This window comes from Propithecus coquereli, unplaced genomic scaffold (genome assembly GCF_000956105.1).
Source record: "Propithecus coquereli isolate 6110/MARCELLA unplaced genomic scaffold, Pcoq_1.0 Scaffold13, whole genome shotgun sequence".
Taxonomy (NCBI): Eukaryota; Metazoa; Chordata; class Mammalia; order Primates; family Indriidae; genus Propithecus; species Propithecus coquereli.
Genome location: NW_012137191.1, coordinates 9,385,095 through 9,409,582, shown reverse-complemented (window position 1 = coordinate 9,409,582; position 24,488 = coordinate 9,385,095). Strand labels below are relative to the sequence as shown.

Below are 24,488 nucleotides of genomic sequence, written 5' to 3'. Positions count from 1 at the left end.
ATATTGGATGACCTAGATGAAATGAAAAACTCCTAGAGACACAAAACTGGCACTGAACTACAAAAAAAAAAAAGAAAGAGAAAATCTGACCAGACCTTTAATAAATAAGGTGATTGAATTGAAATGTGACAAAGAAAAGCCCTGGACCTCAAGTCTTCATTGGTGAATTCTACCAAACTTTCAAAGGCAAATTAATACCAATCCTACTTACTCTTTTCCAAAACATTGAAGAGGAAGAAATACTTCTTAACTCCATTCTATGAGGCCAGAATTACCTTGATACCAAAGCCAAAGACACTACAAGAAAAGAACACTATAGACCAATATTCTTTATGAACATTTATGAGAAAATCATAAAATACTAGCATAACAAATTCAGTAGCATATGAAAAAAATTATACACCATGACCAGGTGGAAATTGCTTTTGGAATGCAAGGATGTTTCAATGATCAATAAATTTAATACCCCACATTAAGAGAATAAAGGAAAAAATAACACATGATCATCTCAGTGGATACAGAAAAGGCATTTGACAAAGTTCAGCACCCTTTTATGATACCCACTTTAAAAACTAGGAATAGATGGAAACTATATGAACATAATAAAAGCCATGTGTTAAAAACCCACAGAAAATATTGAAATCAATGGTGAAAGAATGAAAAATTTTCCTCTGAGATTAGGAACAAGGTAAGGATGCCCACTTTTGCCACTTTTATTCAACATAGTACTGGAAGTTCTAGACAGATAGAGCAAGGGGTCAAGAAAAAAGAAAAGGCATCCAAATTGGAAAGGAAGAAGAAAATTTATCTCTGCAGATGATATGACCCTATATGTAGAAAACTCTAAAGTTTCAACAAAGGAAAACCATAAGGACTAATTAATTCAGAAAAGTAATAGGATAAAAAAAACAACACAAAAATCAGGTGCATTTCTTTGTACTAACTATGAAATCTAACAATCTGAAGAGAAAATTATGAAGCTATCTCATTTTCCATAATATCACAAAGAATAAAATATAGAAATTAACTTAACCAAGGTGGTGAAAAACTTGTACAATAAACACTACAAAACATTGCTGAGAGACGTATAAGACACAAATAAATGGAAACAAATCCCATGTTCATAGATTCATAGAGTGGAAGACTCAATAATTTCAAGATGTAAATAGTGCTCAAAAGCAATCTACAGATTTATTTCAATCCTATCAAATACACAATAATTTTTTTTTTTTTTACAAAATTTGAAGATTCCATCTTAAAACCATATGGAATCTTGAAAAAGAAGCAGCAATCTAGAGAACTCACACTTCCTGATTTTAAAACTTACTACAATACTACAGTAAACAAAACAGTGTGGTACTGGCATAAAGACAGACATATAAACCAATGGACAATGATAGCAAGCCCAGATATAAACCCTCACATAATGATCAAATGATTTTTGACAAGGGTGCCAAGAACATTCGATGGGGGTTGTCAATGGGAAAAGGATAGTGTTTTCAACAAATGGTGCTGGGAAAATTGTATATACAATGCAAAAGAATGAAGGTGGACCCTTACCTAGCACCATATACAAAAATTAACTCAAAATGGGTCAAATCTAAATCTAAGACCTAAAACTATAAAATTCTTAGCATAGGACAAACTGATTTGAAATGTGCAAAAATCTCGAATAGATGTTTCTCCAAAGAAGATATACAAATGGATAATAAGCACATGAAAAGATGTTCAACATCACTAATAATTAGGAAAATGCAAGTCAAAACTATAATGAGATACCACTTCATACCCATTAAGATGGCTACTATCAAAAAAAAAAAAAGCAAACAGAAAATAAAAAGTTTTGCAGAGGATGCGAAGAAATTGCAACCTCTGTGCACTTTTAATGGAAATGTAAATTGCTACAGCTGCTGTGCAAAACAGTAAGCAAGTTCCTCAAAAAATTAAAAATAGAATTATCATAGGATCTGGAAAGTCCACTTTTGGTTATATAGCAAAGAAACTGAAAACAGAGTTTCAAAAGATACTTGTAAAGCCATGTTAACAGCAGCAATATTCACAATAGCAAAAACTTGGAAGCAACCCAACTGCCCATGAGTAGATAGATCGATATGCAAAATGTGGTATATAGATATAATGGAATACTATTCAAACTTTAAAAGGAAGGGAATTCTAACATATGCTACGACATGAATGAACCTTGAGGACTTTATACTGCGTGAAATAAGCCAGTTACAAAAAGATGAATACTGTATGATTCCACTAATATAAGGTACCTAGACTAATCAAAATGATAGAAACAGAAAGTAGAATGGTGGTTGCCAAAGGCTAGGGAGTGGGAGAATGGGGAGGTATTGTTCAATGGGCATGCAGTTTCAGTGCTATAAGATGAAGAGAGTTATGAAAATGGATGGTGTAATGTAATATAGTCGTCCCTCCTCCCATAGAGATGGAAGGGAAATTTTGAGAGTGGGAAATATGTAACAGGGAATGGCCTGGACAACTTCCCCCACTCTTTTGGGAACTGCAGCCTGGCCTGCAATTAAGTCTTCTGTTAAAATTCCCAGGTGCCACCAGCCCCCCAGGTGGGCAGCAGGCAGAGTTCACTGGTTTTGTTTTTAGCAGAGATGAGAGGATTGGAATAGTTAACCATAGTAATTGCCTGAAGCCAAGAACCCTCCCTTTAAAAGCTCTGTATTTCTGCCTATGTTTAGGAAATTTGGGATTTTGAGATGAGAAGGTGTACCATTCTTCCTCCTTTCCTGGCAAAGTGGACTCTCTCCTTCCTCTTCAAACTGCTTGTCTTTGTTATTAGGCCTCGTGGACAAGTGGCTGAGGTTTCAATAACAATAATGGTTGCACGACATTATGAATGTATTTAATACAACTAAACTGTACACAAAAAATGGTTAAGATAGTTAATTTTATGTTATGTACTTTCTACCATAATAAAATAATGAAAAATACAGGAGTCTGAGGCAGAAGGATCACTTGAGCCCAGGAATTTGAGGTTACAATGAGCTATTTTGATGCCACCGCTCTCTAGCCCCAGCAACAGAGTGGGACCCTATCTTAAAAAAAAAGAAAATAAAACAGAAAAACCTATATGATATGATCCATTGTATGGTTAAACCTATTTCTTAAAGATATTCATTTATTTAAACAAGCCTCTAATATAGACACCAGTACGCCACCATTATAACTTCTTCAAGGAGTATATACTTGCTTATAGGTTAAAGAAATAATTAAAAGTTTAAAAGAAGGATGAGAAATTAACTGCCTTTCCCCAAAACAGATAAAAAAAATAGTTGCCAAAGCTTCTTTCTTATCATATAAAAAGGAGCAAAGTATTAGATTTTACAGTTTTTACTCTACACAACCCTTTTCTATTATATACCTTTTCAGAATGATATGTCCTTTTTAGTTTTCAGAGTAGGAGTGGAAATCACACAATTACTGAGGTCACAAGCATATAAATTGTTTTAGAACCACTGAGGCATTTAAGAAAGGTAGAGGTACAGTTGCCTAAAGGGGAATAAACAGCAGTGTGCAGTGACATACAGGTTGTCTTTACAGAAACAACTCTAAACAGAGCTGTTTAGCAGGTTCCCTGCTCCTAGGCAGACACAGCTCCCAGGTGTTGTCTCTTCTCCTCTGCCAAGTATTTCTGAGTTGAGCAGGTGCTAATGCACGGTGGGAAGAGGGAAAGAAGTTATGGTTGGAGGAAAGTTATTGCTGGTGGAGTTTGTAAGAGTGACTGTCAGGGCACTGGAGCAATTAGCAGATCACGGGGCTACCTGCAGCTCCTCCACCTGATAATTAAAAATATCACCAAGTGCTTTGATTTTGTTGCATATACTTTTCTTGTCAACCTTTGGTCAAACAATGACAGTTTAAAGCTTATTGTCTATCTTCCATATACAATTACAACTATTTTATCGCAATTTGGTAATTTAAGATAAAGCACGAATATTCCTTTTAAAGTGTTTATAAATTAGACAGCTGTAGAAACAGTAGATCATTTATTTATTCGGCTTTTAGAGGTTGCCATTACTAAAGTATTTATTGCTTTTTAATAATGTATCTCTTGTACCATGACTCACAAGTCAATGCATCAGTGCATCAAATAGATAAGAATTTATTAAATAAGTTAACGGGTCTATCAAAGGAACACATTTTTAACCATAAAAAGATTTATATACCAGCTGAGTTGCTTTTCATTCATGTATGCATGCATGAATTCAGAAAATAAATATTAATTGAATGCCTACTATGAGTAAGGCAGCATGTTTGGAGCTGGATATACTTTAGGGAACAAAGTAAGTATTTTTTATGCCCTCATCAAGCTTATAGTCCACTAGAAACAGATAGAAAAATAAATAAGCAAATACAAAAGTGATTATGAAACTATAATTTTTGACAGGTGCTATAAAAGTAAAAAGGATAAAATTATAGAATAATTACAGGAGTATATATATGGTATGTATGTGTTTTAGCATGGGTTACTTGGACAAGATAATCAAAGAGAGATTGCCTGAGGCTGCGTAGTTTAAGATGAGGAATGAGCTGGAAGCAGAAAAATGACAACATATAGAAGGAGATAGCTAGAAATAGATATAGAAATATAGTTTAGAGAGAGAGAGAGAAATAGAGATAGATGAGTTTCAAGGAAATAATGAATACCTTAAAGACCCTCAAAAATATGAAATAAAAAGCTCATGATAGGAATTTTTGTGTTATATTATTATTCAGCAAATATGTACACGACAAAAAATAACAATAAACACATAATAATATCATTTGCAGGAAATGAAGTTAGCCATGAAGTTAGTGGGGAGAGCATACATCATATAATATTGACAACAATTATACTAAATGCAGACTGAAAAAAAAATTAAGTAAAATTCTAATGAAGGCAAATACAAAATAAAATTATGAAAAACTTAAAAAATAATCTAGCTATGTATTACTTAGAAAATGGTGACTTGATAGAAAAAATTAAATAACTAGCAAAATAATAGATTAAAATTAAAAATTTTGTTTCAAAATTCTAAGAATGCAAATTAATATGTGTGGTAATATTTTAGGGAAGCACGTCCCTAGAATTCTCTGTTGAGTTTTTGGCAAGCTTGTTGAATAAATATATAGGCTACTTGGATAGATTCCAAATGAAAAAACTAAAATGATGAAAGGAATGGCTTACAAGGACAGATTAAAGGAAAAAATATGTACAACTTCAGCATGTCAGACACCAAAAAAGAAACATTATGGCTTACAAATATTTGAAACATGTAAATTTAAGGAAAAAGTGTTCTTTGTGTACAAGGTACACAGTTATGAGTATATTAAAAAGAAAAAAAATCATTCCCCTAGAACTAATGTTAACAGTTTTCCAGTAAGAAAAATTTGGACAAATCATGCAAGCATGGGCAAAAATTAAGGCCACCAAGCAGACACATTCCACATTCCCAGTAACCTAAACTATGCAAACCTCAAAATTCATAGAGGCCTGTCTGCACAGGATAAAGTAGGTCAGGGCAGAACTGCAGAAATCTTCCTATCCCCCAGCTGTGCTTTAAATTTAGAAGGGATTTTTCCATGGATTTGGGGCTTTTCTCTGTAATTATGTTACAGTGAAAAGATTCCTGGATTTGGATCTATAAGACCTAGTTTTGAGTGCTGATCACTTATTCTATTCTCAGTCTGTATCCTCAACTGTCAATAAGGACAATAATAACCCATTGGGTTGTTGTGACGTTTTAAAGAGCTGTTGTATACAAACACATATTTTGTGTACTTGAAAGCATTGCTCTTAGTGACATGTATCTATTATTATTATGAGTTTAATGTGTCAAAAGTTGTAGAATGAAGATGTCAAAGAGAATGATGTTTGAAGACTACGCTATCATATGTCATCCTGCTTAGAGGAAACCAGCTCTCCTCCAGGACACTGTTTACTTTGCAGCCCTCTTAATTGAATGCTGCTTTTCCTCCTGTACTTCCTGAGGTCTAAAGGTGGGGTACAAGACCCCCCTGTTGCTCACTGTCTCTTTCAGAACATTCTCCCTCCTTTCTCTCTAAAAATAGCCAGTTTTAATTTCATGTCATAGATCTCTGCTCCCCACTACTCCTCCTCAGTATAATTAATCCTGATCTCTATATTACATCCCCTCATTCCTCGAAGATTCCTGGTTCTCTGTCATCCTCTCCAACATTTCTCATGGTATAAGCTTTTGTGATTTCCGTACCCACATAGATGATTTTTCCAACAGCTGGCCATTCAGTGCCTTGACTCTGTTTTTTCGAACATCATGTCTTCTACCCTTCCTCAACTATAACGTCTATGATCATGCTCCCAAATTTATAATTACGAAAATTATAATTGCAGTATAATTACTGCAATACCTCCAAAATCTTTTTCCTCAGACCATCATTTCCTAAAGCCCCACAATGGATCCTACCATCTTTTGATGCTCTTCCAGCTTTCCTAGTGCCAGAATGGGGAAAGGACATTGGAAACTATTTTCGTTTGGGATTTAATAAAGCAAAAACATCAAATAAAGCAAAAATGGGTAAAGCCAATGGAGAAATTCCTAAGTGGCTACATACCTCTTAAAATGGATAACCAGAGACACCAGGTTGGAAAAAACAAAGATAAGAAGGATTGGAAATTAGAGTAGTGACCAAGAGTGGGTTCAGTGGGAATGAAGGGTGAGGAAAGGTAAGAGACAGAAAATCCTGGTAGGAGATGCAAAATCTGAGAAATTTAAATTACTGGTATCTGAGTAATTTCATGTGATGAGAAAGTCTAACAAATAGCATTGCCAGTAGCTACTTAAAAAATAGAGATGGGAATCATTAATGTTAGGATCTTCCAGGAAGTTTAATTCCAGAATGTTAAAAGGGCACAAGCTCAGATGTGAAAGTTTTTAAGAGAACAATGATAGAGAAGAGATACGGTTCTGAAGCCATGGAGGAAGCATGGCATATCATGGTTAGTACTGTGCTCCAAAGAGGAAAGGAGGTATTTTACGCTAATGGTTAATGCTGGACTGAGAAGCAGTTTGAAATAGTTTTTGAAAAAGTAATAGCATACCAATCCCTCCTTCTCATCTCATGAGTCCAAGAACTAAGAAAAAAGCATAACTATATTTACCTCAAGTAAAGTGATACAGCAAAAGAGTAAGAAATAAATAGGAATCAGAACACGGATCTCAATCAGAATCAACTTCAAATTCTGTTTGTTTCTTGAATTCCAGGTCATGTGACTTTTCTGAATCTCAGGTTCTTTATCTCTTAAATTAGATTAAAAATATCTTCTCTGTTTATGTTCCCTAAAGTAGAGGTGGGAAACGCTTATGAAATGTTAACGACCGTTTTATTATTTTAGGAGAATAAATGCAGTAAACTCATGTGGAGGTCAATTTCAACTGTTATATGTACAGTAATACAGAGGAAGATATAAATGAGGATGATCTTAGATGGTGTAATTTTCATTATTTTGGAAAAACTTAAAGTTAATTCAGTTTGAGTTTTTTAAAAAAGAAACAACATTTTGGTTATATAATTCCTCAAATAAACCAGAAAACCTAATATTCTAGCTGATGTGCTTTGAAGACCATTTGGTGCCTTTGTTGGCTAAAATTTCTTAATGCAGTTACACAGAAATAAAATGAGGATGAGACGTAAGACAAATTAAATATCTTCATTAAACTAGGAAAAATAAAAACCTTGTTAACCTCTAAAGTCACTTTGTACTATGTTATGCATCTAAAAATTGCAAAGAAAGCATGTTCCTACATATTACATTGAATAGCAACGAAACAATGTATAGGATCAGTGAAATCCTAGAAAATTAAAATAAATCATAAAAATCATGCTGGAATCAAATTGAATGGCAAGATTTTGAAGAAAATATATTTGGGGTCACTTTCCAAATACTCCTCTTCTCTCTCCCGTCTTCACTATTCTTACTAGTGATGCATTCCAAAAGACACATTCCCTCTTTCTGATCAAACAAGCACACTCCTGTATTTCTTGTGAAAAGAACTTTGACACTTTACCAACCTTAAATTTGAAAATTTTAAATTATTGTTCCAAGAAAACAAATAAAACTCACCCCTTCCAAAATAACTACCAGTTAAACAATGATGAGATATGATATGTGTGTTTTAGAAATAATAAAATCATTTAACAAAATATCTCCATGATAGTACAGCATATGTCACTTACTGAGACACAGCATTGTTTAGTAGTTAAGAGGCTCTAGATTCCACCTGGATTCTAACAAACTACTCAGCAGCTGTATGATCTTGGGAAGTTATTTAACCTCTTTGTATCTCCATTTTCTCATTCATATGTCAATAATAATAGTACCTGCCTCACAGAGTTGTTGTGAGAATTAAAGATAGCAATTATAATAGTGAAACACATAGTACACAATCAATTCTTGCTAGACTTATTTACTGTACTTAAGAAGATATCAGAATGAATGTCCTTTGTTAACTTATCTAAGACGCTTCTGTTGGCATGGTAGCACACCCCAAGTAATGAGAAGAAAGAAAAAAACAGAAAGATCTCTAAAAATTTATTGTTTCTAGGTCAAAATTAAATTGAGTCTCAAGTGTCAGAACCTTATATGTAACAAAGGAATCTATACTTAGAAGTAACTTTTCTTTTAATTGAAGATTTATAACAAACATAGAAAGCACTTTAGAGCCTGACTTTAATATGATATTTTCAACAATGCTCTTGCAGGAGCACTGAGAAATACTTTCAAAGTAGGTTCATTCTACAACACAGATTATAAGAAATGGATATGTGAGAAAGTGAGAAACAGAGCTTTTTAAAAGTTCCTGAAACGACTTTTGGCCTATTTTTTAATATAAAAGAAATACTGCTGTTTATAATGAGCAAGAACTTTTTAAGGAATACTGATGGGGCAGTGGGGGATGGGGGAATATGGTGGCTCCATTCAATTGAATATCTGTTAAGTGTCTGATTTGGGTTTTGTTGTTATTGCTGTTGCATGATTTTATTGTTTGTTTTGCCTAGCACTATTCTAAGCCCTAGCTCTGTAGAAAGGACAAACCATGAAACAAGAACTTGGCATATAAACATTAAAGCATTGTGAATGTTAATTTGGTTTTTGTTTGTTTGTAGATAACATTCCAAAAAAGGGTTTATAATAAAGAAGTTAAACTATAGAAAGAAAAAGATACATAAACAAATAGGAAAAATATCATGGATTAAATTAGAGTTCAAGTAACATTTGAAGAGAAAACATGATGCGAAAGGGCAACACAGATGTGAGCGGAGACGGAACACTCATGTCTATACCTGGGAGACTGCTCTACATTAGAGGGAGAGATTAGTCAACTTATTTCAAATAAAGATATTCTCCAAAGTTCCCATTTGTCTGTTCTAGATTTTTCTGCTCAAGTGTCATGAGTCCATTTTGCCCTGTCTAACCTCATATACTCTCCAGTATTAGTAAAATCTAAATAGTCATCCTGACCTAAATACATGAAAGGACTTAAAGGATTATTTGGTATTCCCAAAATAAACCACTTTGTCAAATACCAAGCATAAACATTAAGGAATGCATGGTGGCCTAACCCCATTTACGGATGATCTTCAAATCAAGCACATTATATCATCTAACAAGAAATTAAAACCTTGGCTCTCTCATTTATGGATTATTATAGCATATTAAATTATTTTTAAAAGATATGGATCAGTTTGATACCTTTTCTCCTTTCTAAAGCACAAACATTAAGTCAATCTTTCTCCACAGTAACAATCACATTCAAAAGTGCTTTAGTGTTTAAAAAGCCTTCATCTAAATTCTTGTTCTTAAATCCTCCATTCTACATCATGAACTCTAAATCTTCTGTTGAACAAGTTCTACACAGTCACTATCACTATAATAATGCATATTTGAAAATAAAACAGGAGTATATTTTCTAAAATATAATCAAATAATTGCAGAACATCTTATCTGCATTCCAAATTCTACTTCTTCTTTTACAAAATTGAGTTCTGTGTCTTACAACTTCCTTTATTACTTTAGGAGAAAAAAAATCCATAAAAAACATTTTCTCTGGCATGATAGGAAAAAATTTACTTATAAATAAGTAAATTCTTAAGATATCTAACTCACCATTAAGCAGGTTTTCAAGTTAAAACATTTTTGACAAAATCTTTTTTTTAATAATGTACATTTCACTGCCTTTGCACCCCAAAATTGTTGAACATATTGCAGTGAACCTTTCTTTAGCATGCAAACCAATACTGGTACCGAGTATTATATTCTCTCATATGGTGCTGCCTTTTGGCCTTTACACTTTCCCCCTTCCTCCCCACCTCCCAAATTAAGTGTTCCTGATTTTTCACATAGTAAAGTATCATTGTTTTTACATATACTATTCCAGTCTATTCTTTGTCAAAATTTGGCATGTTATATTGCACTGAATAAGTCTGAACTATTACCTAATATGCCTTTCATTTTCTGGATCCAGTGTATAGAAGGCCCAGGAACTTGAAAGCCAAGAGAAATAGACTTTTCTATAACACATGATCTAAGGCCTAAATGTGACATCTATTTTGTGTGGTCAGGAGTTTCTGATTCTTTCTTCTAGGTTCTTAGCTATGCACTACATGGATGAAGCTGCAAGGCAAGTAACTTCTCCACAAGTGGGGTGGATATAAATTACTATACAGTTGTAATTTCAGGCCGAGCACTGTGATCAAATCAAGGTACAAAACCCTGAGTTGCTCCATAATTTAGATTCCAATTTATTTTCGTTTGTTTTAAACCTTGGGATTTGGAAGGCAGAGGCTTACATTAACTTCCTTTTATCCTCACAAAAAGATAAATTGCAAATTTCACAATGTTTTGTACATTTGCAACCTTTTAATAATGATGACAGCATGCCATCATCAATTTTAGAGTGGATGTTGTGCCCTAGCTGTTATCCAGCAAGGAAATGGGGGAGGGAGGAGGAGGGGGAGAAAAAGATGAAGGGGGCGAGAGAAAAAGAGAATTTTTATTCTAGGAAGACTCTGACACAGAAAGGATGCCACTGGAAGCCAACCATTCTGCATATCAGCTAGTATACAAAAAACTCATAGAAAGGGTATAAGTGAATCTGAAACACAGTTTTAAGGGCTATATCAGCAGACACTAGAACTTAAAAATTATCAGATAAAGGTCAATTAAAAACACAATGACTGACTCCAGATTTAGTTATTGATACATAATAGACACATATATGAGGATTAATAACTGGCTGAAATGAGCTGTGAAAAAGCTTTATTTATCATGACATTTACTCTCCTTTGGTCACATGACTTGTGTTACATAGAAACTTGCAAGTTCTAGGAAACATACACTTTACCATAATGATAAAAAGGGTAAGTATAGCACTCGTCTATTTCCAGTGTGGTAGCTGTGTACAAACATTAATAAATAGTTGAATGTATATATCCATGTAAATCAACATAACCGAATTTCTATTTACGAAACTTACAGTTGGTATGAAGAGTGCATAGAAAGTATGGCAGAAATTTCAGTAATAATTGTTTGTCATAGATCTCTGTGTATTTTCGTGGAAGGTACTCAGAAGACCCCCGAAAAATAATTGTTCAAGCTAAGTGTGTGCTTGGTTGTCTGTGGCAGTAAGAGCAACTCTGTTTTCAAGTTAAAATCCTGTGATGAAAGCAGTAGGTCCGTACAACTTGCCCTCTATCTATTTCTCAGGGGATCACTGAAAACTAATAATATTAGTTTCATAGAAAGTAGAAAGTCACTTTATGTGGGTACGCAAATTAGCATTTACAAGTTTACTTCTTTTATTCTTCCATCTTTCCTTTAAAAGATCTCTGTTGATTATCCTGACACCTGCTGGTGAGGGCACAGTTGATTCCAGCCTACTTTTCAACAACTCATTCATATCAAAGATTCCGCAGAGGCATTTTCAGTAACAATTAAGTGCTAATTCATTCAGTTTAAGTAGTCATAGTTCTTAATTTTTAGAAGTATTACATAGGAAACAATTAGAAACATTTTAATAATTACACCACTTCACATGGGCAGCCTTAACTCATTGTCTATAAATACATGTTTGATTTGATTAACCAAATGGTATTATAATCATTACATGAATCATGATAAAAAAACAAGAACAAAAACAAATATAGTAGCCATCTTCCTTAAAATACAGATAAGAAACGAATAAAAGTAATGGCTTAGCTTTGGTTTTCTACTTTTTTTCATAATAATGTTAGTTTTCCCACTACTTAGCAAATAAAAAGAGTAAATTGATTAGCTATGATAGAAGCCATACCACTAATTATATAGTTGCAAAATTTGCTATTTCTCACTCAGTGCCTACTCATTATGATTTACTTTTGGCTTGAACTGAGTTCTGAAGCCTGCACTGTTTCTTTGGCAGGGATACAATGAACCTACTGCATCATAAATCATATTCAAAGCTATTGCACCTGCAAGTATGTGCAGTAAACAATAAATATCAGAATTACTTTCGTAGGCTTTATGAAACTCTTGAACGAGGCAGGTTTTTAAAATTGTACACAAATGATAACATACACAGTCCATCCCATTATTCAAAACTCTTCAAATGATGGAAATTTTTAAGAGTAAATTACCTAATCAAAACTTTATCTTAATTAAAATCAATAAAATTAAGAGTTTGGACTACTAATTTAATCTCTTAAAAATTGTCAAACTTATTTTTGTAATGGTGTTGACTAACGATGCTATTTTATTTTAGTCATGTATATTTTATTCCTTTACTTTATATTGCTATAATTTTCTGAGAAGGAAAAACCATATGTATGTAGAGAGAAAAGCAAACTTTATTACAATGTTTATTAAAAATATCCTAGACCTTTAATATGTTTTATATCAACATGGATCTTAAGATATTTCAGAAAAGCACAACAGAGTTTTAATTTAGAGAATTTTTCAGAAGTACAATATATTTGCCTAGTTTTAGAGATCTCTGCAACATCAAGGCCAAAGAAGGAAGAATAGACCATTTCATTTTTCTTTCAAGTTTTTTTATTATTTTAAATGTTTTCTTCAAGCTATACAAAGTTAAAATACATTTTAATTCTAAAGAAACATTTAAGAATAATCAGAAAAACTTTTTCAGGATGAGAGGAAAATATTCCGTGTTATATCATAACAGCGTATGACGTGGCCAAGAATTTGCATTAATGTCAAACTGTCACAGCACAGCAGAATACTTTATTTTCATTTCATTATTTTCAATTCAATATTTCAAATTTTTTCAATGTTTCATCTTGAATCTGAAGTTAGCACTTCATTTGAAAGTATAAAGTTAATGGTCATGTAAGTTATTGTAGACAGTAATGTGTAATAATAACATAAATTAAGAAACCAGTTATTTTGGCATAAATATTGCTATACCAATCATGGTGGGAAGCACAGTGTTATTATCTGGAGTGAGATTGTTCAGATATTAATTTATTCTCATGTAGCATTAAGTAACAATCGCCATTGGTTAAAAAAAGAAAATGCAAATGCCAATGATTCATAGTATTTAGGACATGTCTAGACATTTTTAGACAGTGCCATTTGCTTAAACACTTGAGGCACAAACTGCAGGCACAGGGACAGATTGCATAAGATGTCACGTGTTTGCTGCAACTGTATGCATGTTATTGAATTTTTTAGAGCAAACCCATAACCATGAATAATTTAAGAGTTAATAAAATATTCAATCTGACTGATCCATTGGTTTAATTTTAAAATAAAGACGACTAATAAAGGAAGTTACATATCCTTATCAAATCCCAGGCATCAATGCAAGCAAATGGCAACCCACACATAAGGAAAACACTAATTTCTAAAAGACATACGTCAGATAAATCATGGGGGTGGAGGGAAGGAGTGCCTGGAAAATTTTCAGTGTTGACACTGGCTTCAATAAGTTTTCCCAAAGTTTAATTGTCTGGAGCTGTCACGCAAGCTACACTCTGCCATCTGCAGAGGTGAGGAAGAAAAAATTAGAGAGGTGCAAGTTTAAACAAAAAGAACTAATGCAAAATGGTCCATTTCTTTCCTAAAGCCCTCTCCCTCTCCCCTCAGGCTGGCTGAAAAAAAGGAGAAATCTGCTAAAGAATATAGAGTATACGGCTGCCCGACCATTGTCTAGGAGGACCAGGATGGAAAGCCCAGGCGACATCTCCACGGTTGGCTTGTCTGGCTGAGTAAGGGGCGCCCTCGGCGTTGGGTATCTTTAGGAGACAGAGCTCCTGTCTGCAGCGAGCCGAGCCGGGACTCGCCGCGCACCAGGGCTCCCGCAACCAGACGGAGCGAGGCTAGCTCCGCCACACATGCTAGATGCACTGTCTTCTCCTCCACCCCCGCCGCCCTCCACCGCAGAGCAGGGACTACGGTGGCACCGTGTAGGTGCGTGTGAGTGGGTGAGTGTGCATTCGTGTTTGGGCTGAAAACGGAGACAAGAAAGGGAAAGAGGAGAGAGGAGTGCCTGCAATCCTCCTTTCCCTTCCTGCTAAGGGGGCAAAGTGCAGAAGGAATCCAGACTGGATATAAGATAAAGGAAAAATATCGGCCCTGGGAGCACTCTCTTTTTTCCTATCTCTGGGGACTGGGCTGAGCAACTACAAGAACCATTACCATTTCTTAACCTTCAGTGGAGCGGCTGCCTCTGCCTGATAACTGGAAGGGCACTTCGTAAACGCAGGCGAGGTACACACCTACACACACGCCTACACGCTGGGGAAAATAGCCTCATTCTGGGGGAGAGAAGGAGGCCCAGGCAAGGCACAGCCATGGATCTCTACTGCCAGATCTGCGAGGGCATCTGACCAGCAAGACCCAGCTTCCTGGGCAAAAGCAGTGGCCCTACAGTCCACAGTTTTCCTCTGAAACAAACGGATGGATAGGATCGCGGATGGAAGGTGTAGAATATTCACGCAGTGTCCAATCTCAAATGGATTTGAGTCAACGCATTTTTTAATCCAACTACCTTTTTTTAGAGGCATAGTATCTAAAACCCTGTAGTGCACTCAGCTTTCCACACTTGAAACTGACTGCTGAGGATTCTATTACCCGCAGATCGCTTAGAAGGGGACGTCTGCCTCGGTGAGCCGGGAGGGGCCGGCTTCCCCCAAATCCACGCTCAGCTCTCACATGCCTCCCCAGAGCCTCTGCCGCTTCCCCTGCCCTTTTCTGGCTCCAATTTAAGCCTTGGCCGGCAGCGAGACCCGGGTCCGGACGAGGGCTCGTATTGACAAGCCACACCTCGCAGAGTACCTGGAAGTCACCCAAACAACTCGGCAGGAGACTCATCGAAGTCCTGCATTTTTTAAAGGCTTTTCCCTTTCTTTCTTCCCTTCTTTCTTTTTTCTTTCTTTTTTTTTTTAATGCAAGTCATGGAAGGTACAAGCAGATCAGCTTTTACAACTTTTCAGTTCCTGGGCGGGGGCGCGAGGATTGCCTTGCACCGCACTATTCTCTATTTACCGACAGTTACGCTGCTACCGGGAGGGAGCGCAGAGCAAAGCTCCAGTCTCCTGAGGTTAAAGGAGAGGCGGGTTCCCGGGGTTTGCTGTAATCCATGCTGCGCGTCCGGGATAGGGAGGCGAAAGAAAGTCGATGTGACCTGCCAGACCCGACTCCACCTCGCCCGCCACCAAAACTCCCAGAGCCCGTTTCGGGTTTGCCAACCGCTCAGCCTGGGCCCTGCTCCAGAGCACACCGCACCCCGGGGGCGGACGGCCCTGCTGTTCTCCAGCCTCTTCCCACATCGACCAGAAGACTCCCGGGGAGCGCTCCTTCTCCCCGCTCCGGCCCCCACGGAAGTCCCGCCAGGCGTCCGCAGCCAGCATCGCCCGCACTGCCCAGGGAGGGCTTGCCCGGCGACTGGGTGGCCAAGTGCTCCCCGGAGTCGCCGATTCCCCGAATCGCCGTCCCCCACCTCCTCCCCTCATTCCTCTTTCCCGGGTCTCACCCCGGTACCCCGCACTCTCTTCCCGGCTCAGCCCCACGCACTCTGCTCAGACTTTGCGAGCACTTTCCTGGGGCTTCCAGGACTCGCCGCCTCCTCCGCGCCGCCTGCGGCGCTCGCCACCCTTGCACGCCCCAGGGACCGCCTCCGGCCCCCTACGCAGCGTTTCCCAGGGGACTCCCGGCCCGTCCCGCACCCCGCGGCCCGGGCCCCGTCGCCTCACCTTTGCCGAACTGGGGGACACCGAGGCTGAGCCCGACCAAGAGCCAGGTAGCTACCAAGCGCTTCATGATCCCGTCTCCCGGACGTGACCTCGGTTGGTCAGGGGTCGTCGCTGAGGGCAGTGTAGCCGAGGTGGCACCGCAGGACAGTAGTAGACTCCGCCCCTGCTGAAGAATTCAAGAAGATGTCTTCTTCCCGCAGCTCTTTCTGAAACAAATTCTTGAAGCCGGCAAGAAAGAGTGATGGCTGGAGAGAGGAATCTCTTCTCTTGCCTGCGCTCGGGCGCGCGGAGGTGGGTGAGCACTGGGGAGCCGCCGCGGGCTCAGCCTCCGCTGCGAGTGTGTCCCCGCCGAGGAGCGGCGGGCGGGGCGCGGGCTCCTGCAGCTGCGCCGGGTCTCCCGCGCGGGCAGCAGACCCACCGGCTGAGCGGCGGACGGTGCGCTCGGCTCGCGCTGCTCTCCCCGCCGCGGCTGCGGGGCTTCTGACTTGGAGAACAATGAAGCGTGAGCTGGAGGGGAGCGAGCGGGCGGCCGGGAGCGCACTGTGTACAAACAGAGGCGGCGTGCGTGTGAGCCTGAGCCTGGCAGGCGCGCTCCCAGCTCCCCCGGCGCCGGTCCGCACCCCTCCGCCCCCCGCCCTCCACTCTTCACCCTCCCTCCTTTTCCCTCCCCCGGTCTCCGGTCTCCTCTCTCTCTCTCTCTCTCTCTCTCTCTCTCTCTCTCTCTCTCTCTCTCTTTCTCGAGGCTCCTTCTGGTGGAAGAGAAAAGGGAGACAACCGCAGCCACACCCTGGCACCTGCCACCACCTCTGAAGTTACTACGTTGCTTGTACACCGGAGACTCTGGGGTTAAGAGGTGCACCCTTGGTGTCTGAGAGGCTCTAGGTTTCCAGCTTTGACTTTGCAAATAACCACGTTAAGGATTCCCCTGAACTTCCTTTCTCAGTAGAGCCAGGAAAAAGAAGTTAGATTTTGAAAAGTGGCTCTTGGGGCACAAAGCTTCCTGAGAGACAGAGCCCTTCAAAGTGAATTGTCCCGGATTTCACAGGAAATGCAACCTAGTCAGCAGCCAGACTCTAATCAGCTGGAACAGGGTTGCTCTGCTGTTTTGTCTGCACTTTAGTTAGCTCCAGGGCTGGGGAGGGAGGGTTGTGGGCTCATCTGTTCACAGGGGCAAAAGGGTGAAAGTGAGTAGGAGACCTACATTTCGTTAAGGAGGACATCTGTCTCAGATGAGAAATAGTGGAGTTTGGGGACCGTGCAAGAAAATAGAAGGCAAGGACAGATTGTTGAAGCATCACTAAGGTGGATCAAATTTTCCTGCTATCCACCAAAATGAGTGGACTGTTTTTTTTGTAGTGAAAGTGATTGAACCAAAAATACAGCCCATGGCTTACAGTTGTGCTTCCTCCTCTGTTTTTCGGTTAGAATGATTGCTTACTGTACATGGATTCAATTCCAGCAGTTGCAGGTACCAAAATGAAACAGGGCTCTTTTTTTTTCTTTTTTTCTTCCTAGAGAGGGAGGTAGGGAGAGAGACAGAAATACAGACACAGAGAAATTGGAAGAAACATTCTTGAAGGCAAGAAGTTGAAAGAAGAATTTAAAAGAAAAAAAGGATAACAGAGGGCAATTATCCATGGAACTTCATCTCCATGTGCCTCCTTGAGTCCTTTAAACTTCAATTTCTACCTTCCTTTTGGAATCTGAAGTGAAAACAAGGTGCAAGGCAGATGGAAGAGTAATACTGAATACTGCTAGGGAGAACTTAAAATGTATCACTGGCAAAGCAACAGCGACAATAGAAAAAAAAAAGAACTATCAGAACAAAGTTTATTCCGATCTCATGTTTGGTGGGAGGGTAAAAATACAGTTTTTAAAAATCACTTTGCTAAGAGAAAAGGGGAGATGCATTTATATACTGTCTATTTTTATGCTTAAAGCCACAGGTTAGAATAAGGCAGCGTTGTTCAGAGTTGTAGCAAAGTGGTTTCAAACAATCAAATTCCAATTCTCTGGCACATCATTGTTACTTAATTTCGAAAGTATGATTTCAGTCAGCCTGTAGCATGTTTGTCCTAAAGTACTTCCCTAATATTTGAAATGAGATGTCTAATTTAGTTTTAAGGTATTATTTCTAAAGGATAATATTAAATCCCAAAGCATGTAAAATTAGAAACTGGTCTCTCTGTGATGAGATATTTAAGGGAAAAGAGTGGGTTAAGAGTTTTGTCTAGTTTCCTATTTTATTCCCTGGTTATTTCCACTTTTTTGGTAATATATGATCTTAAGCATGTTAGGAAGTTAAATTATTTTTTGGCAACCGTGTGTGTTACTAAACATTTATCTTTTTTTTTATATTTAAAGAAGGGTTTTAAAAAATTCCAGAGGACATAAAACTGCATTAAAATGCATATTTTATGCCCAGATACCCAGAGTGTGGACAATAAATGCCATCCTGTATTACCTGGTAGACAACTTGTGAAATACGTTGCCAGTTTAATACCTCTACTTTCGCAACTCCCATTTCCAATCAAAAATTGAAAATCGATACATTGTCGTAAATCCATAGCTCCATGTCCATAATTATCCCCTCTTTTTTTGCACTTATTGATAGTGATCATCTACCAATAAGCCTTTCATTTTGAAGATTCTAGGCACTTTACCTAATTTACATTGATAAGACTCATTTCACTCTTACTGAACTCATATATAACCTCTTCAGAATTGGGATATAAGGAAAATTTAAAGAACACAGAGATTGAATTATTTTAAAAAATAAAATAAGTAAAAGGATAAAACTCTGTTATGAATCTTTTACCCTACATAAAGTGCTAAGGGACCTTTACTAATCACTATGACCCGACCTACAGTTTTATAGCTTCTCCAAATATGTGCCCAAAGTGCCAAAAATGAATCTATACATCACTTGAAGACAGCACTTCTCAAATTATTTTCTGCAGGCCTCCTTTTCCCCGAGATGCTAATAGGCTTCTGGGGAAAAAAAATTTCATGGTCAAATAATTTTGGGAAACATCGAATATTAAAGCAGCCTCTTGGAAATTCACAGTGAATGTTAACATATTAAATACTTTGAAAAGTCCTGTGGTTAAGATACTTTTCCAAAAGTGTTTAATTCACTATTTTGCAGATTTTTCTTTTTTTTAAACTATGATAAGCTTTTGCTCAGAACCCCTGTTAACATATTGAAGATTTAGTGCTACAAGGAAAATAACTTGGAAAAAATGCTTTAAAACAAAACAGAATAAAGTAGCAGGAAAAAAGGGGGAGAATTGTAGAAAGTTTATTGATTTTTGCTTTGGACTGAATGTTTCTGTCCCCTCCAAATCCATATATTGGAGCCTAAATCTCTAATGTGATCCTATTTGAAGGTGGATCCTTTGGGAGGCAATTACGTCATGAGAGTTAAGCCCTCATTAATGGGTGCTCTTATAAGAAGAAACACCAGAGGAGTAAGAAGTAAGAAGACAGCCATCTTCTTTACCAGGAAGCCGGGAGTGGGCCTTCATCAGACACCAAATCTGCTCGCGACTTGATCTTGGACTTCCCAGCCTCCAGAACTGTGAGAAATAAATATTTGTTGTTTAAGGTACCCAATCAGCCATAATTTGTTATAACCGCCCAAACTGACTAAGACAATTTTCAAGAATTATTCTTATTGGGTAGAGTTTTAGATTCTGGAACATACCTGGATTCAAGTATATGGTGGATTCAGGACATACCTGAGTCAGAATATTGTCTCTACCACTATAACTCCTTTACCTCAATCAAAATCTGTTAATTGCCAAGCCTCAGTATTCTCATCTGTAAAATAGATTTAGTAATAGTACCAAACTTACACTGGTAAGTATAAGCACAAAAGAGCCTAGCCCAGTAGTGGGCAAACAGTGATGATGATGAAAGGTGACGGTAATAGTAAATAAGATAATAATCAAGTATAGAATTTCAAAATAACTTTCTAAATAGCTGATGATCTTTATTCTCTATCTTCTACCCCCATTAAATTATCTAGAAAGTTTAACTTCATCTTTCAATTTGCCATGCAACAAATAACACTGAATAAAAGTAATTATATTATTGAATAATTATAAATAAACTGGATGTAGAATCTTAGATTATGTGATCAAATTATACTCAGTACTACTATTAATTTTTTTATCATTTTGTGTTTTAAAACTGTTTTTTATTTCTAAAACTTTTTCTTTAATATCCAAAATGTCCTTCTATTAAAACTTTGATTACTCCTTCTGTGACCCAAATCTGAAAACCAGCCAAGACCACCTGGACTTCTGACCTACAGAACTGTGAGCTAATAAATTGGTGTTGTTTTAAACTGCTAAGTTTGTGGTAATTTGTTATACAGAAAAAGAAAACTGATATAGTATATTACTCCTGTTATCTCCTTTTTAGAAAAAAGGAGTAAGGCCTGGAATAGTTAGGTTAATTACCTATGATCTCAAATTAGTAAGTGTTGAAGCCAATAATTGAATCTAAACAGTCTTAATCCAGAGCCTACTACATTCTGCTGCCACCAACTATAGAGGATCCACTGTATCCTAAGCTCCAATGCATTTTTACATATATTGCCTTATTAAAGCATTCTAACAACCTTTATGAAGTAAATATTATTACTATTGCCATTTAACAGTTGAGGAAACCAAAGATCAAAACATTTAAGTACTTTGCCCAAGATCAAGATGTCAGTGAGGGATGGAGCCAAGAGCCAGGATTTAGCCCTGATCTGATTCCAGGAGCGATTTTCACAATCATGTTATAATGCCTTTTTAGACAGTAGTCTAACTTACTTTATTTATTTACATTTTCAATTTAAATTGCTGTAATTGTAATTGCCATTTTTTTAGTACAGTCTACATTCTCTCTGACCTTCTTGATTTATCATTTTAGAATATGCATTCCTTGAATGTAGAGTTTCAAGCATATTTTTAAATTTTCTAAAATATTTGCATATGTTTTTCATTGCTCCCACAAGCACCAACCTACTTTATTCCTCCAACCCTCTCTATGCCTGCTGTTATCCCTACCTGAAATACCCTCTTAGAAATCCTACTAGCTAAATTCCTGTCTTCCTTTAAGACCTCCCCAAATTATTCCAACACCACAGAGCCTTCATTTCTTGAATTACCAATGTGTTTTATTTTTCTCTAGTTGTTTCATTTTGTGTTAATCTTATCTTTCCAAAGAATTACAAATGATTCTTGCCATTTAGGTAACTGCATGTCTTAGACATAGCTATGTGTTAATGTTTTAAACTTCTTTAGTCTTCCCACTGTGAATACCAAGGAAAATTAATTTTTAAGACTACGAGTTTTATACGAAATCCCTAGTTCCCAGTGTTTTCCCGCTTGATTCACTGATGAATGCTCTTTCCAGAAAATGTGCAGGGTCATTAAGCAAGAGTGTACCTTTGCCTTTAGAGTCTGAACCCAGTAAGAGAAATTTCTGGTGTTTCTAATTATCTTCCTCCAGTTTTCTGGTCAACTCATTTCAGTGACTTGGTTTTAGCTTCCTGAAATATTTCTGAATAACTAATATATGCATACAATAAAAGTTCAAAGGTACAAAACGTTGTACAGGAAAATAAAAGTATTTTTCCTCATGTCATTCCCTCATTACACAAGGTTGATGCTCAAGGCCTACTGCTGGTATCTAGTAGCTATGCTTGTGTATTCTTCTACAAATGTGTGTGTGTGTATACATGTGTATATATACATACACATATAAATATATATACATGTATGTCTGTGTCTATATGTGTGTGTATATAGGGTGTGTGTATGTACACATACACATTTTATGGAAGTTACTAAATTATATAAACATTATACATCTTGCTTTTTTCACAAATATTTTATATTTCAAAATTTTATCAAGGGCTGCATAGTATTTGTTTAATGTAAATCCCTTTTAATAGACATTTAGGTTGCTTCCAATCTTTTGCTATTGTAAGCAATATTGCAGTGAATGCACATTTTGCACACATGTGCAAGATAAACTCATTAGAATAGATTGCCTGAAGTGGTGGTGTTGGTTGAGGGTATGTGCATTTAAAATTGTGATAGATATCACCAAATTGTCATTCATAAAGGATGATTGAGTTTATTCTTCCACTTAACACTGCATCAGACAGCTTGTCTCCCTACAGTGTGGTAGATACAAATATCTTAGCAATCTTTGGTTTTTTGAATCTGATAGATTAAAAATGATATTTCACAGTTTTGAATACCTATTAGTATGCTGGATTTGAGCAACTTTTCACATATTTAAAAATAATGTTTATTTTCTTTATGTGAACTGCATTTCATATCTTTTGCTCTTATTTCCATTGGATTGCTGACCTTTTTCTTATTGATTGTAGGAGATCTGTATATATTAAAAAAATTTGCCCATTTTGCATCAAACTTATGTCAAAAAATTTATCTAGTTGGTGTTTGTCCTTTAATCTAGTTTACGACTGTTTGATTTTATTGTGCAAAAACCATTTTATATTTGGGTTATAAAATTTATCCTTCTTTGTTGTGTGATTTCTAGGTTTTGATATTTGCTAAGATAAACTCTCACCGTTCTGAGTTTATAAACATTTTCTCTTAGACTTTCTGATGGTACCCTGATGAGTATTTCATGTGTGTGTTTGTAATTCTTATACAACTGAAATTTATTCTTGTGTAAAGAAGTAGTATAGCTCTTACTTGTTTTCTAGAAAACAAGCAATTATATCCAAACCACTTATTAAATAAATCCATGTCTTTGTAGCTGATGTGACATGCCAACTCAGTCACTTAATCACTATATATTTGGCTTGACTGCTTCCCTTTATAGACCATTCCATGGATCATCTGTTCATGTGCCAGTAACACACTCTTCATTGTTGTTTAAAATATTTTTAATAACTGCTAGGGTAAAACACCTGCATCTACTTCTTTTTAAAAAATATTCCCTAACTAAAGTGAATTTATTTTTTCCCTATATGAACTTTAAAATGACCCTGTAAAGTAGAAAAATAGAGAATAGATATATTTATAATATCAGTATAACTACCTGTATATCCAAGTTTTCTTTTACGTTCTTCTTGTTCAGTTTCAACTTATTTTATCTTTTTATGTACCTACCTAAATGCAAATTTTCCCATTATATTTTGTAACTGGCTGTTACAAGTTTACAAGAAGGCTATTTATGTGTGTACATGTGTGCATGTAATGAAAAAATCAACATGAATTTGAAAGTAGATATTAGAAATCAATCTAAATTCATTTTATCAAAATAATGAATTGAGATGATCCCTTCAACATTCAAATTGGAGATGAGTAAATTAAAATTAAAATTTACTCCTGCTAAAACTTGTAAGTTAGCATTTTAAAAATAAATCTATTAGTGATATTGATATTAAACTATTTTTAAGCTTTCTGTTTATAAGTAGGAGATAAAAGAACAGCATTTAGGGTGAAGGGTGAAATGTTTCCAGTTTTGCCTTGGATGGTCTGACTCAGCATCAGCTGAAAAACCCTTTATATTATTTTAACATTTTCCTTTCCCCTACTAAATAATGTGTCACTCTGGACTATGGCCTGAGCTGATGACTCAGTTCTGTCTAAAACTCTGCCTGGGGATCTTAAGCAATGATTGAAAATACCAGGAAGTTTTCTACTTAGAAGAGCCTTGCTTCTGTTAAATGTGCAGACTATTGATCTGTAAATTTTATCCAGTTTACTTTAAATAAGGAGTTGATTGGTCTTTTACCTTTTCTGTTTTTTAACCACACCAAAATGTTTAATCATTTTATCTGCTTAATGTTCTAGTGTACTTACATTTTTATTATTATATTTCCTTTAGCTTTTTAATTTTTAATTTTTATTTTTTCAAATGCAGAAAAATAATCTTATGAATTCTCTGAATAGCTTACATTCCTAATGAGGGAGACAGACAGACCTTTTGCTTCTAATTAGTTTTGTAAAGTGCCTTTTAATGCTTTCAAACAGATCTCTTTCTTTAGTCTCAGATGGCACCTTTGCCCTAAAACACAGTCCTGTGGAGGAAGTGGATGGCATAGACCTTAATTCACTGCTCCTGGCAGTCTCAGGGACTTCCAGCTAAGGATTTCTTCCCACAGGAGCAATAAGCACCAGCTCACAGATCAGAGTAAAGACTAGAGCATTGTTGCCTTCTGACTTCTAAGCTCATTCAGTCTTTAATAAATGAATTCATAAATT

General features: G+C 36.8%; 1 protein-coding gene across 1 annotated transcript in view; it reads right to left on the bottom strand.

The window, feature by feature from the left end:
• Positions 1 to 16,355, bottom strand: part of EDIL3 (EGF-like repeats and discoidin I-like domains 3) — a 508,872-nt gene extending 492,517 nt beyond the window's left edge. The window contains exon 1 of the mRNA XM_012638396.1: positions 16,246 to 16,355. Coding sequence (XP_012493850.1) covers positions 16,246 to 16,312 — 67 coding nt within the window. The 5' untranslated portion in view covers positions 16,313 to 16,355. The remainder of the gene's footprint in view (positions 1 to 16,245) is intronic.
• Between the last annotated feature and the right edge of the window lie 8,133 nt (positions 16,356 to 24,488).